Source organism: Acartia tonsa, chromosome 11, assembly GCF_053477335.1.
Source record: "Acartia tonsa isolate MP-2025a chromosome 11, ASM5347733v1, whole genome shotgun sequence".
Classification (NCBI taxonomy): Eukaryota; Metazoa; Arthropoda; class Copepoda; order Calanoida; family Acartiidae; genus Acartia; species Acartia tonsa.
The window spans coordinates 29,580,673-29,595,406 of record NC_137270.1 but is presented as its reverse complement, the minus strand read 5'-3'; the positions used below and the strand labels follow the sequence as shown (position 1 = coordinate 29,595,406).

At 31.8% G+C, this 14,734-nt stretch overlaps 1 protein-coding gene and 1 long non-coding RNA gene across 2 annotated transcripts; one reads left to right on the top strand and one right to left on the bottom strand.

The window, feature by feature from the left end:
* The first annotated feature begins 205 nt into the window (after positions 1–205).
* LOC145332898 (uncharacterized) lies at positions 206–874 on the top strand. The gene is made up of 2 exons (XR_013884370.1): positions 206–297; positions 659–874. It is a non-coding gene; the product is annotated as an uncharacterized LOC145332898 (long non-coding RNA).
* Positions 875–7,032: 6,158 nt separating this feature from the next.
* LOC145332897 (uncharacterized) lies at positions 7,033–10,225 on the bottom strand. Its single transcript, XM_080178001.1, has 5 exons — positions 10,027–10,225; positions 9,578–9,693; positions 8,441–8,572; positions 7,763–8,265; positions 7,033–7,223 (listed from the first exon to the last, which is right to left on the bottom strand). Exons 1-5 carry the CDS (start codon positions 10,097–10,099, stop codon positions 7,109–7,111), a joined length of 939 nt encoding a protein of 312 aa, XP_080034127.1. The 5' UTR covers positions 10,100–10,225; the 3' UTR covers positions 7,033–7,108.
* Positions 10,226–14,734: the final 4,509 nt, after the last annotated feature.

The window sequence follows — 14,734 nt, the reverse complement described above, 5'->3', positions numbered from 1 at the left end:
TTTAAATATCAAAAACAGCAAAACATGAAGGTTCAGTTTATTGGTCGAAATAATTAGTAGGTTTGTACATTCAAAGGACTATCCACAATAAAAATAATGAGAATTTATAAAATGAATCTCTAAAATATTGTTTGCTCTTTAATTCGGATTTTGTTGAAATCATTAAATAATTCAAAAAGCAAATTTGTTGAATTATTTTTTTAAGGTTAGAAGATTGTCAAATCCTGCCAGTTTTTCCAGACACCTTGCCACCTCCTGCCTTATATGATTTACAATTACTCCAGAGAAATGTCATTGGTAAGAAAAATGTTGAAATTGTTTTTTGAACATTGTTCAATGAACAAGCATGAAAACATTTACAAGTTGCGAAGATAAAAAAATAATGGAACGGATATTCGGTCAAAGTTAGTTATAGATGATATGTTCAATTATTATTTCAAGAAGTAAAAGAGAAAAAGTAAATCATGAGTTTTATATGTTTTCACGGATGACTAACAAACAGACGGACAAAACAATATATAGATCAAATGCGTATATATCTTAGGAATTTTAGATGTTTATCTTTCTTCTTCGGGCTGACTGACGGGCAGACAAAGTGAATTATTGAGTAGCTCGCTGCTAATTAAAAGTTCTTTTTTTTAATAACTTCTGTTTTCAGCCCAACGATCACAATTTCCAGTTTCACAAGCTACCCCTGTTCCCCTATTTGTTCTGCAACACTAAATAATTCTTTGCTGCTTGGTTAATTGTACATGTACTTTATTTACTTGGATATTTATTGGTTATGTTCTACTACTTTTCTTACATTTGAAAATTATTGTTAAATTGCTATTTTTGTAAATCATGTAATAGAAATAAAAAAAAACAATTATAATTTTTATTAAGCATTATTGACATGGTAGGTATTAAGGTATTAAAATTAAATAATAGTATTACATGATATTTTAATTAACACAACATGGTATAATAATGATTATAGGTGATAATATCAATTTCATTTAAATGACATTTTTTTAAATATTAACTAGGTTCATTTTTGTAAAGTACAAATTTTTTTACACATTTGTTTTTCTCAAGTTTTACAAATTGTTCAACGATTTTTATACTACAATTTACCAAACTAAGCAAAATTTTAAAACCAAATATAAATTGAACTTTTTGCAACACTATATATTGCGTACATTCTCAGTCTACTTGATGTCTATCATCGTAAATTTTTTATTCGAAAGAGAATTTTCAGCCGTTTATATTTGTAGGAACTGTGAAAACTAGTTGTTATCAATAAATCGGCTAAAAAAGCTGCTTAAATGCAGTCCGGTCGTCATGGATGTTTTAAACATATTTATGCTACTTAATAACAGGAATGATGGCAATACTTTTCAATCATCAACATGTAGCGGGAGCCGAGAAAATCAGTTTTTAAAGTAAAATCTACTACAGAGCTGCTTGAAAATAGCCTGACTGTCTTACATTTTTTATGCTTAATTATTTCACATAATGATTTAAATGTTGTCAAGAAGTTTAAGCAGTCAATCTTTTATAGGAGCCGAGAAAATCAATTGTTAAAAGAAAAGCTGCTTAAAAGCAGTCTGACCGCCATGGATGTTTTGTACTTGATTATGCTCCATATTGATAGAAATGTTGACATAAGGAGCCGAGAAAATAATTTTTCAAAACGTTTTAGACGAACGAACATACATTTCGAACTAAGAAGTAGCTTCGCTTCTGATGAATATTCTTTCTTAGAGTAATATCAAATTATGTGCCAATCTAATTAATTTTGACATGCTAGTTGGGGTTTCCTATGTAATATATATTCCTTTATTTCTACTTAAGACTAAGGAACTCCTAGGCTGGCATAGAATTTTTTATGATTTGGCCTAATAAATATAGTTCTAATCATTGGAGTGCAGAGTGTTTTGTCAGAAAATTTGACTACTCTCTTACAATTATATTAGACACCCCTTTGATCTAAAACTGGGTGTGAGCTTTGGGGTGGCTTACAGACAACAAGAGGAGTATTTTTAGTGTGAAGGGTGTAGATAAAACCTGTTCATCACCCCACTGAAAAGTGAAAAAATCTTCCCTGAATTAGAAAATTGACGAGCAAAAGTGCAAATATTTTAAAAGCGAAGCTTTTCTACAATTAGAGTCTGTCGGTCCGTAAATTCGTAACGGTTAGCTTTTTTTGTTAATTTAGACATCTTAGAAATGTCCTATCGATTACAAACTTTGCATGATAATTCCTTTTACAGTTAGGAACGATTTTAGAAGCGCAGCAACTCTATATTGTTTTAGAAAGTCCGTACGTTCACTAAAACTATGTTGGTTTTTTACTTTTTTAACAATAATTTTGTATATCCTATTTATCTGATTTTAGGAATGCTGATTTAAAAATGTAAGTATGTCCTTAAATAGTATCCTGTATTAAGCAGTTTTGCAACATATTCAATTACAATTTTGTTAAGACTTATACATGTTTTTCTGCTTTTTTAGTCCTGACACTCTACAATTGTTAATGTTTGTTTGTCCTACCGTTTTAGTTCTTCGTTTCTATTGGTTTTGTCTCCTTTGTTTTTAATATCTCAATTCAGTTCAAGTGGATGTGACTTTTTAGTGGCGAAGTAACTCTATAATTTACTTTGTCTGTCCGTCAGTCCGTTCGTAACGTGGTGGGGGAGATGAGATTTACATAGCTGATAATAAAGTTATACCTTTTTTGTCAACATACCAACAGTCAACAGTCCAACTGCTTTGAAGCAGCTTTTACCCCGCTTTTTTTCTTTTCACAAATCTTCAGTGTTTTTGGAAAGATTTTCAAATTTTTTGTTGATAGGGGTATTAAAATTAAATTTTCATCATGTTAAGGAATAGATGAAAGGACAAGTAGATTTATTTTTGTTTTTTAAAATTTTTAATTTTCTCTCCTGCTGTTGAAGATATATAATTTATTTATTTTGTCTGCTACTACTTTACTAATAAACCATAGAGAAAAAGGATAATAGGATGGATACTCACCCCTTTTTCATTGTAAAATACTACTTCCCCCCTAGTAAAATAATCTGTCTGCTACAAAGTGAAACCACTAGCGTTCTATCGGTTTCAAACCTTTTCCATTCAATAGAGTTTCCCGACTTTGGAAAAACTGTCAGACCGATTTTTGAAATTCAATCTGTGAAAAAAGATATTCTAGTTTGAATTTTTTGTTTTGAAAATATTATTTTACATGTATTGACGCCATCTTGGATTATGATAATTTTTTTTGTTAGAAGATTTTTTTGGAATATCAGTATCTAAATACCTAATGTTTCTCATTATTATGAGCATCTTTTATGTAATTTACTTTGACCATCGTCATCAAACAAAATAAAACAAGGTTTTGTGTTATTTTAACCAATAAATCTATTCTTGTTTTTTATAAATACCCTTTTTCCATCTACAATTTTTTGTGCTTCGCTACTTATGGATGTTGTCATCCTTGTTATTCTATAATTTATTGGTTTAAAAAAACATAAGAAAAATCATTAAAATACAATTTGATTTAGATTAATAAAAAGCAAATAGCCAGTTGTGGTTTTAGTGCAGCAGAAAAGTATGTTAAGCCTAGTTTAAAAATGGAAGGATTGAAATTTTTTTTTTAAATTAGCCTAAATGTAATATTTAAATCTAATTACCATAATTTTTGACATTTAAATATTTATTCTAAATACGAAATAATGTACAAACAGTTAAATAATAATATTAGATAAATAAAATTAAGACATAAATCAATCCATATAGAACGAATAAAAGAAACAATGTGTAAAACCTTTAAATGTTTACTAATAAAAAATAATAGTTCAGCTCTAAGCCACCAGTTTCGCTAGTTGTCTACTTCAAAGACATACATGAAAACTAAGGCTAAATATTAAAAAAAAAAATTCAAAACTGAATAATCTAAATTAGTGAATAATTTGTAATGCTATCTACGTTTTATCTGAGATAATGCTCGTTTTTACAATATTTTTAACATTTTTAAGTGATGTTATTTAGCCCTCAGGATTTGGCCCTTTAGTGACAAAAATCAAAAACAAGAAAAATACAGACAAAATTAAAATAGATGAACGCTTTGATAGTTCTATATCGAAAGCTAGATGGCACTGATTATTATGATTTACAATCAAATGTCAATATTAATTTGTAAAAAAGGTTTATTTATTAGGAAATAAAAGTTAGATAGACTTCAATATCTATAATACAAAGTAGCTTGATGTCTGTCCGTCCGTCTGAAGCTTAAGATCTCGGTAACCACTAAACTGATTGGATTCTACTCTTCAGGGTATATACCTATCGGTTCTGTGATGGTTTTAAGCTATTTTCTTGGGAAGTGGGACACCTTAAACCCCCCAAAAAATGAAAATTACCCCCTAAAAAAAATTTTTTCTTCTAATTTTAATGTTTTTTAAGATTTTATATGATTTACAATATTTTTAACATTTTTAAGTGATGTTATTTAGCCCTCAGGGTTTGGCCCTTTAGTGACAAAAATCAAAAACAAGAAAAATACAGACAAAATTAAAATAGATGAACGCTTTGATAGTTCTATATCGAAAGCTAGATGGCACTGATTATTATGATTTACAATCAAATGTCAATATTAATTTGTAAAAAAGGTTTATTTATTAGGAAATAAAAGTTAGATAGACTTCAATATCTATAATACAAAGTAGCTTGATGTCTGTCCGTCCGTCTGAAGCTTAAGATCTCGGTAACCACTAAACTGATTGGATTCTACTCTTCAGGGTATATACCTATCGGTTCTGTGGTGGTTTTAAGCTATTTTCTTGGGGAGTGGGACACCTTAAACCCCCCTTTTTTAGCAGGTTTTAGGCTATTTTTGTATTTTTCACATTTTTCTCCATATCTTTAGTGTTTATGGTCCGATTTTCAAAATTTTTTCAGTTATAGAATCAAAATTAAATTTCCTGTCGTTTCAAGAAAACAACTATGACGGTCAGACTGCATTTAAGCAGGTTTTAGGCTATTTTTTATTTTTCACATTTTTCTCCATACCTTTGGTGTTTATGGCCCAATTTCCAAAGTTTTTCAGTTATAGATATCAAAATTAAATTTCCTTTCTTTTCAAGAACACATTAATGGCGGTCAGACTGCCTTTTTGCAGGTTTTTGGCTATTTTTATATTTTTCACATTTTTCTTCATATCTTTGGTGTTTATGGTCCGTTTTTTTAAAATTTTTGTAGTTAGAAATATCAAAATTAAATTTCCCGTTGTTCTGATCATCCAGTATGTAATTTACTTTGACCGTCAGTCTATTAGTCATAGTACTGAAATATAAATAAATATTAAGAAATTAACAAATGTTGAAAAGGTTTCGTGATTTTTTCCTAATATGCATACTTTTGTCAACTAATATCTAAATTCTTATTTAATTGTTTATGCTTCGCTACTTATGGATGTTGTCATCCTTGTTAAACATAAAATTTAAAAACTCAGAGATCTAGAGAAAAATAGCAATTGATGAAAAATTTATATACACCCCCAATTACAATAGACAAAATTACCAAGGCTATTACCCAATCCAAGATTATTACAAGCTTTACAGTTTTAAGCTAAGGAATCCGAATACGTGTTGAAAAAACTCCAAGGGCCATTAAAATTTACGGTCCTAACTCCAATGTCCACCTATTCCTCACAAAAAATCCAATCAATCATTTTAATGTAGACATATGTACAAGTCCATATCAGCGCAACATACTTTTTTTCTGTTCTCTAAAAATTGCAGGATATTTTTTTTTGTGTGCACTTCTTCTGACTTAATTATAAAACTTTATTTCATTACTTCATTATTCTCCAGTTGTCAAAGGAATAGGAAAAAAAGAAAAGGTTCAGTAGACCCTATCCTACACCGAAACATTTCTTTTAAAACATTTTTGTAACATTGGATTTCTGGAGGGTAAAATCAAGAAAAAAATGTAAAAGGAAAGAGGGTTTTTTAGTAACTTGTAACTTACCCAGAAGATAACACTGTGGGGCTAACCTTCATCTAACTTTACCTAAGCTGTCTAAAGAACATATACTTTAACTTTTTAAAAGTTTACTAAGAGTGGGTTATTAATTGTCCACTGGCCACAATTTCAAGGATACTTTCATGGAATATATTCTGCAATTGTGCAAGGAACAAATCTGTCATTCGTCAAATATTATATTGTAGTTTCATCACTTGTGAAATCAAAAAGTACAATTATTATCTTATACCTACTTTTTTTAAAAATGATATCTAAATCATATATGAGACTCAAAAACATAATTGATTTATTTTTGAAAAAGATTTTCTGTCCCAACCTTCTAAGTACAAATTTTGATAATTATAATATGATGGGTATAATATAGTAAAATTATTTTCAACCTGTAAAATTGAATTTTAAAATAGTTTTTTTCGCTTCCTTGCTGAAAGTTAGCTTTGGATACAGAAATTGAATAAGAACTTGGACCTAAAACCCCAAATCAATAATTGTTATCAATATAATTTATGGGGGAAATGGGGGAAAAATTCCCCAATTATTTTGGTCTATACATATTAATTGACAGACAGACATTTGTCATAATATTCCGACAAACATTTGACATTAACCAACATATAAGCAAGATCCTTTTTTTCACTTTATGGTAACCTACATGCTTAAAGTTTATAGCTACTTTTAGGTTTTCTATGGTTTACTCGATTCCTATTCATAATTTGTGGCTGAAATTATCAGGAATTGAATATGCTCATATTCTACATATTTTTATCAAATTTCATTAAGATTTGTCTATAAATTGCGATGCTAGATCGATTCCTAGATTTTAAAATTTTCATGGTTTTTAAGGTTTCCTTATTTCCCTATTTTATCAACATTAATGTTTATTGTATGAAACTGCTTTATAGCATTTTTTTCCGATATCCATTCATAATTTTTGAGCTTCGCTACTTATGGATGTTGCAAATCTTAATATAATTTTGGTATTAATCTTAAATGCAGTACACATTGATAAAAGAAGGACTAAAATTTCTATAACTTTGATCTACACAGAAAATGTTTAGTGATAGTATCTAAATTAAAAAACGGTTTAAAGTCTAACAACTAAATTATAGGATGGTGAACCTTTTCTATATTTGTACATTCTTGCCCCGTCATTACCAAATTCAGTCAATTCTAATCCAGGAGGAAGCTGGAAAAATTTTCTAAAAATAAATAAGGAGAAATTATTTTGATGTGCATAGAAAGCATATATAGTCCCGCGACCGTGGCTCAACACGAAGCGCCCTCGCTCGTCATCAGGGAGCTGATAGGTTTTAATCTCGGCTTAACACCGCGTCATAACTAAAGACGTTAAAAATAGTTCCTTCTGCAACTATGTCAGGTGCGCGACATTAATAGTTAGAGATGAGGAAATGCCTTGGCCCAAAACAGGCGCAACTCATTAACATGCACAGTAAGAACTTCTCAGACAAACGTCGTGCAATCAAGGGGTTGGTTGTCTGTTGGGCGAATAAACGCTTTTCACCACAATTATAAGCGGAGTATGTTTCAAGGTGAGTGGAAAAGTCTAGAACCTTAAGCGAAACCAAGCCCCAAAAGTCTTGATATCATATAAATATAAACTATAAATTCATTTTTAAAATAAATTAAGCAAATTATATTTTTGAATTTAAATCTTAAAGGTACAACAATGAGCAATTGTAATATAATAATAGTCATAAAAAGAAAAATTATTTCTTACCTGACAAGATTTGGTGTTGGTTCAACATAAACCACATTGTCCTTGCTCTCTTTTTCTGCATTATCATGCTGATTACTGCTAGCAGCCCCTTGCAGGTTGTGTGGACCAAGCAGTTGCCCGTTTACATATATAACATTGTCATTTTGATCCTGTTCATTATGATTTTGATGTAAAACCTCTTGCATATGTTCACTCGATTGGGGCATCTGGATGATTTGTGAATTTTCTCCCCCCAAAAGTTGGCCGTTTTGATTTTTTTGTTGTAGTTGTTTTGATGTTATTTGTATATCTTCATCGGTTTCACGTTCTGTCCTCTGACGATTCCATGGCATTAGAGACGGATTTAATCCTATATTTATCCTGTTACTTGTGCGGAGCAAGGGTAATGGTTGAGGACTGACTGATTTGATAATATCTGATCCTGGATCCCCATCGCTGTGCAAGGCTATGTATGAAGTCCTGCCTTTGTTGGTTAGCTTGTAATCATGTAGATTTGTAAGTACCTGAACAATTATCAATTGTATGATTTAATAACTCTCAGAAAAAAATGTAAAATGAAAATAAGTATTTTTTTTTATTTTGTTAAGTTAGATGAGGTTTAGTTATAGGGAGTATAATGGATACAATTTTATATTGACTCGTAGAATTATATTTAAACTAAAAAAATATTTGCAATACCTGTGAAACCATTTCTAAAAGAATTGGTTCAAGATGATCATAGATAAGTTGATTTGATGACAGTAGTTCATTTATTTTTTGGTTGGCCACTGGCAAGCACAAATACGAGTTCTCTGTTGCTGGTTTGCTTGACTAAATATGCATAATTCAATATTAAACAAGAATAGTTTTCATGAAAATTGGTGCCTTTTTGAGTAAAAAATTTACCGTACTTTCGTGTAGACATACAAACTTTAAACATATAGAAATTTTATTGACTTCTTCAATCACCTCTATATTAATAAAAACTAATCAAAAAACGAACCAATTTTATAGTCCTATTATAACTAAAGTTTTAAATATTAAAAAATGATTATTTCAATAAATTATGTCCTACAAAATGTTTTTCCAAAAGCCTTATTTTTGAAGGTTTATTGATTTAAAGGTTGTTAAAAAAATGTGCACCTTTTTTAAAGTAAAATTGCGCGGTTAATTCCTGTGCTACGTATAGTATAAGAGCTAAGTAGTAAAATGTTCCAATTACTTACATTTCATCCTTTTAACTTACATTTTTGAACGTAGCTTCTAAACTACTCATTGCAAAAAAATGGTACCTATATTTTACAAAATTTAGAGTTTATGACGATTCTAACGGTATGCGTAGATTTTTCTACTATTATCACATGTTGCGCAATTTAATTTTTAAAAAGGTGCGCATTTTTTTGACAACCTTTAAATCAATAAAACAGTCTCTAGATTATTTGTAGTGTAGTTTAGCGTGACTAATAAATCAACAAACAAACAAATGGACGATAAGACGAACATTTTGGGGAGCATCATTTCAGAAGTTCAAAAGGCTTTAGAAATGATAAAAAATCACTGAAATTTTTTTAATTGATGAAAGAATGACTTTTTCTAAATATAAAAAGGCATAAAAATCCAGTTTTGAATAAAGCTAAACAGGGTTTTATCTTAGGGAACTACATAAAATTTTTTGCATGAAGTTTTTAATTGTTCAAAAGTTTAAAATTTTTGTATTCATTTTAAAAATTCAAATAAGAAATTCCAAAAATTTAGCTATACACAGAATCATAAAATATCTTTAGAATATTCAAATTATTTTCCTAAACACTGTACTTTTGAGTTTTTAAAATGTACCTTTACAACAGATGTTGACTGGCTTGCAACATTGTTTTGTGGATTTGTTAAAAAATCATCTTTGACCATTTGGCTAAATAATTGGTTGAGCAACAGTGCTATACTCTCGTTGCCATCTTAAACAAAAGGAAATTGTTAATCCTTATAATAAAGTAACAATATGTCTGTTTTTTTGTCTGTCTGTTTGGTAGGATCTCGCTAAACGCAGAACTGATATAATTCTACCTTACTGGTTAGCTTTTCATAGATCATGGTAAGGTTTAAAACTGAGTACCACCACACTTCCAACAGAATTCGCCTCTCCCCCCCCCCAAAAAAAAAAAATGTTTAATCTTTTCTTTTAAAACAAAAATGAAAAATGTGGGGAGTGGTCGACTGTCCCCCTAAAGAGCCCCTATAGGCCTTTATGCTAGTAATTAATATAAAGATAATAAATTTCATTTGTCTACCTGAATCTCTTGATGGTTGTGCCCAAATTCTTGTGCCAGGTATCAAAATTAAAATAACAAAAAATGCTTTCATTTTTAAACTTTTAAAATTGTCTTTATGTGGCACTTGATCACTTGTTTATAAGCTTCGGATGATTTTTTAGTGTTTAGCTCTTTTTATCAACTTCTTAACTAAAATTGATTTAAAAACTGAATGAAAGGTTTTGGGAATATCGTATCATATTTATGTAGTTTTTTCATCAGATAGAAAGATATTTTTCGTAAGAGAAAATGAGAGAAAAGAACAGGGAAATAGATATTGAGTTGCCGATACCAGAAACTTTACGGGAAAAGTTATTCGTCTTGCGGAAAAATATTTTGGAGACAAAATTGAGAGAGTGAAATATTAAAAAGTATAAATGGCAAAGACGGGGGCGCAAGAGGAGTAATGCAAAACTCTATTGCATTGGACCAGCATAGACTTAAACCCAAGTCCACAGTCTGCCTAGTCTAAAGATTATGCATTAAAAGCTATAAATGGTCCACCTGCATACAAAATAATTGCTGTGAACTCCTATTGAAACTATGACACCTCCCACAGTTTTACAATCTGAAGTTTTGATGACCCAGCATTATCTCTAATCACCTAAACAACCCTTCCTCCTTCCACATATCAACCCATAATATAATTATACCTACTATGATCTCAATTTCTTACAGTGGATGTAAAGTAATCCAGTAATGGGTAGAGGGGGGGTTATCCATCCACCCCCATTGCTAAATTAGGTGGGGGGGGGGGGGGGTACCAATCTCATTGCAAAATTAAGTGTTGTGGATTCAACACCCTATACCCCTCTATAAACCCCTAAGGAGTGGTCTACACCCCCCTGATACACCCTCCAAATGCCAAGGGGGGTGTCTACTAACAAAGCAATACAGTGAAGATAAGCAGCAGCCATTCTGCCGCCAAATCCTCTCCAACTAGCTCTGCTAGCTCATGTTTCACTGCTGTGTGATTGTGAGCACAATCAATGAATTTCTGGTCCATTTGGTTCAATGTATGCAACTCCACATAACCATTAAGTAGATTCATCATATGACTATTTAGCTTTAGACAAGTAGTATAGATCAAGATAATCCCACTGCTCCTTGTGAGGCTTCAGGTTTATAATAGCAGTACAAATATTATCCTGAGTCAACACGTCAGGCTTAACAATAACTCTGTCATTGACCTGTTTGTCCAATCTTGAAATGCACAGTCAAAACTAAATATTCATTCTTGTCGCTGTCCCACATCGGCAGGTCATTCCTCTCAAAACAGTCTCCTCCATATGTGACGAAATCTCTCTGCTAAGCCATAGGTGGCATCACCTGTTGCACAAGTACAGCTTGCGACGCACTAACCAAAGCTTGAGACATATCCTTGACACGTATGAAGTCATTGATGACATTGTAACTCATCCAACTGGATAAGCTCTTGAAGCAAGCTATATGTTCATTATATGTCATTCATACTGTATCGGGAGGGAAGTGCACCCTCAGTCATGCGTTGTGCTCTTTGTGAAAATTCCTTGTGTTCCCTGAACCTTACTTCAATGGATCAGAAAGATGACATTTCCTTAACAAATCCCACCTCTGATGTGCAGCATTCGTTTGCTTCAATTGTTTTGGTTCTCCGAGCGCATTTTTCTCCTTAGTTTGTCAGAGAATGCAGAAATAGATGTATTTTTGCAATGAAAGATGTGTTTAAGTGTTAAAACCCTACTGTAAGTCTGTCCGGCTTGCATGAGACGTAACCCAGTTAAAAATATTACATGTGTGCAGTGTATAAGGCTTAAAATTCAATTGAAATTCTTCCGATAAGTAAAAAGCAAATTATTTCCTTTGTTATATAAAGAAAATACCAACTGCGCCTATATAACCTGATCATTTTAACATTATACGCTTAAACTGTTTTTAACCTATTTTTAAAACGTATATAAAAAATATACTATAACACCAGTAAAATCAGACTGCAGAGCCTAAATTTGAATTAAGTCCCCAATAAACTTTTTTGGGGGGATTTAAATATTAATTTTTACTGTTGCCGTGGTCATTTTGACCCAAGCAAAAGGTCTTTTTTTTATTTGGGTAAAATTCGTAGCTTTTAGAGTGTTTTGCTTCATAAATATTGTATTCTGGTATAGAGTAAAATTAGGCCTTATGATTTTACTATAAAAATTCACTAAAAAGTTAAATCTTTACAATATACCAATGAATTAACATTGACATGTTTGTGTTCGTTCACCTATATTAAACACATAAAATTGGCTGTAAAGGGTTAAATTTGATGACAAGATGACATGATGATAGCCTGATATCTAGTTGCCGAAAGTGTACGCAGTTTCCTGGGTGTTTCCTCATCCTAGCTCAATATTTACTACTAGCCAAAAAAGCTTCAAACTTCAAAAAAAAAATCAAAATTTAAAAAATTCAAATGTATAATGTATAAATCGTTTATACATTCAAATTTTGATTTTTTAACGGGAAGTTTGAAGATTTGTAGCTAGTAGTAAATATTGAGCTAGGATGAGGAAACACCCAGGAAACTGCGTACACTTTCGGCAACTAGATATCAGGCTATCTGACATGATATCAACAAATGTTTATGCAATACAACAAAATTATTTTTGACACATATACAAATATGATATAAAATAAGATTATTCAAACTTATTTTTTTTTAATATTTTTAAAAAGTATGTATCTTTTAGGTGTATAGTTTTCATTCTTTTCATTTTAATTAAATAAAAATTATTTAAATACATTGTAAATAAGTCACTTTGTGAAAACACTCTTTCGGAAATTATGAATTATTGAAATGAAACAAGAAATCTTATTGGTTTAACTTTAGCATTATGTGTTTTATTGTATTAAGTTAAATTTTTTACTTAAATTGATTGTTTTAGAAAAAAAATTATTTCCATCGAACAGAGTAGAGTTTTTTTATTATTGTATTGATATAAACTGAATCATATAAAATTGTTCTGTAAGAAACAATTTAACCCCAAACTAAAAGTTGCTTTTGCTTCCGTCAAAATGATCACAGCAACATATAAAATTAATTTTTAAATCCCCCAAAAAAAGTTTATTGGGGACTTAATTCAAATTTGGGCTCTGCAGTCTGATTCTACTGGTGTCATAGTATATTTTTGATATATGATTAAAAAATAGGTTAAAAACAGTTAAAGAACCATGCTCTGTACTTGTTTAAATCGATTGTGATGATCTTTATTACTTGATCTGATTATCGCATTTATATTTATTATTTAATTAACATATTTTTTTTTTTTTAGACTCTTGGCTTTCATTTTGAAATACCCGAGATTAGTAAACCATTTTGGTTCATCAGACAACTAGTTGTGGGTAGATTTATAATTGCTACAATTTGAAAGAATGTGTAAGATCTGAAAGTCAAAACAGAGCGAGACAATGAAAACCAACACCTGGTAGTGATGCAAGTGAAAACTAGGGAATAACAGCATGATCCAATTGTAAAAGACTTTCGGATCTTGCCGGATTTCACACAGATTTGGAAAGTGTGGCTTGGGATATTAAGGCCTTGAGCATACCTATTAATGATGACAGGGTTTACAAGCAATTTAAGAAGAATTTGGACAAGGCAATTGCAGAGTATGATGAAATTATTCAGATATACAATGTGATCGTGGGCTTGGGCAAAATTAGTGTGTGGATGAAATGGGGGGCACGTCGCGGAGGATTACATGTGTCTGCGAAAATACAAATGGATTGATACATCACGCTAACCAACATATTGGACCAAGCTTCCATCGAATTTCTGGAGGGTTTAGAATTGAGCATTGACAACCTAGGTTAGGAGCTATCTGCGGTTACTTAGACCCCAAACCCATAGTAAGTCTCCCTCCTGTTGTAACAAGACAGTGGTGGGGAAGTCAGAACATGTCATCAAAAATGACCAGCTAAGGAGTCAGTTAATGCAGATATCTTCCAATGCCGATCAGTGGACTTACCTGGACAAGTTGTACAAGTCCACAGCCTGTCAACTGTTAGGCCTACATAAGTCTTGGAAAGATAAACTGGCTCTTGCCTTCAGGGATGAGATTACTGGGGCAATGGCCAACTTTTTTGGTTTGTTAACACAGCTAAATCAGCTGCTAGATCCTCAGAGCAGGTGCTCAGCAGAAGGGTGATATTCACTGCTCTTCGTTGATATATTTGCAAAAAAGTTGCCAAGGTGCATTAGAGATGATCTGGCCTTGGAACTTAGGGCTATGGATGCCCCAGACGTGTCCAAATTGACTGCCATACTAGAGAAGCATTGAGGAACCATAATGGTGGGTTATACAAGTTATTCCTACTATCTGAAGCGCAAGGCTAAGGTGGCGACGGCAGCTGCCGTTCATACTCAGGGAGGACCTGAAGATGACGGGGGAGTGAGATCCAGAGATGTATGTATGTTAGAAGGATGCAGACAGTTTCATCTGCTGTACAAGTCTCCTAAATTCTTGGACATGAGTGTGTCTGAACGAAGTCGGTTTGCTTCAGATTGGGTGTGGAACCAGAGTCAAGAGATGCAATGTATGGTGGTGAGGGGGGCCCACGGTCCTGGAGGTGCCAAATGAATCATCTAATGCAATTGGTGTAGAGAATCGCTCAGCCGCAATGATGGAGTTTAAACTGCAGGCGAATGTAGAGTTGAAACCTGATC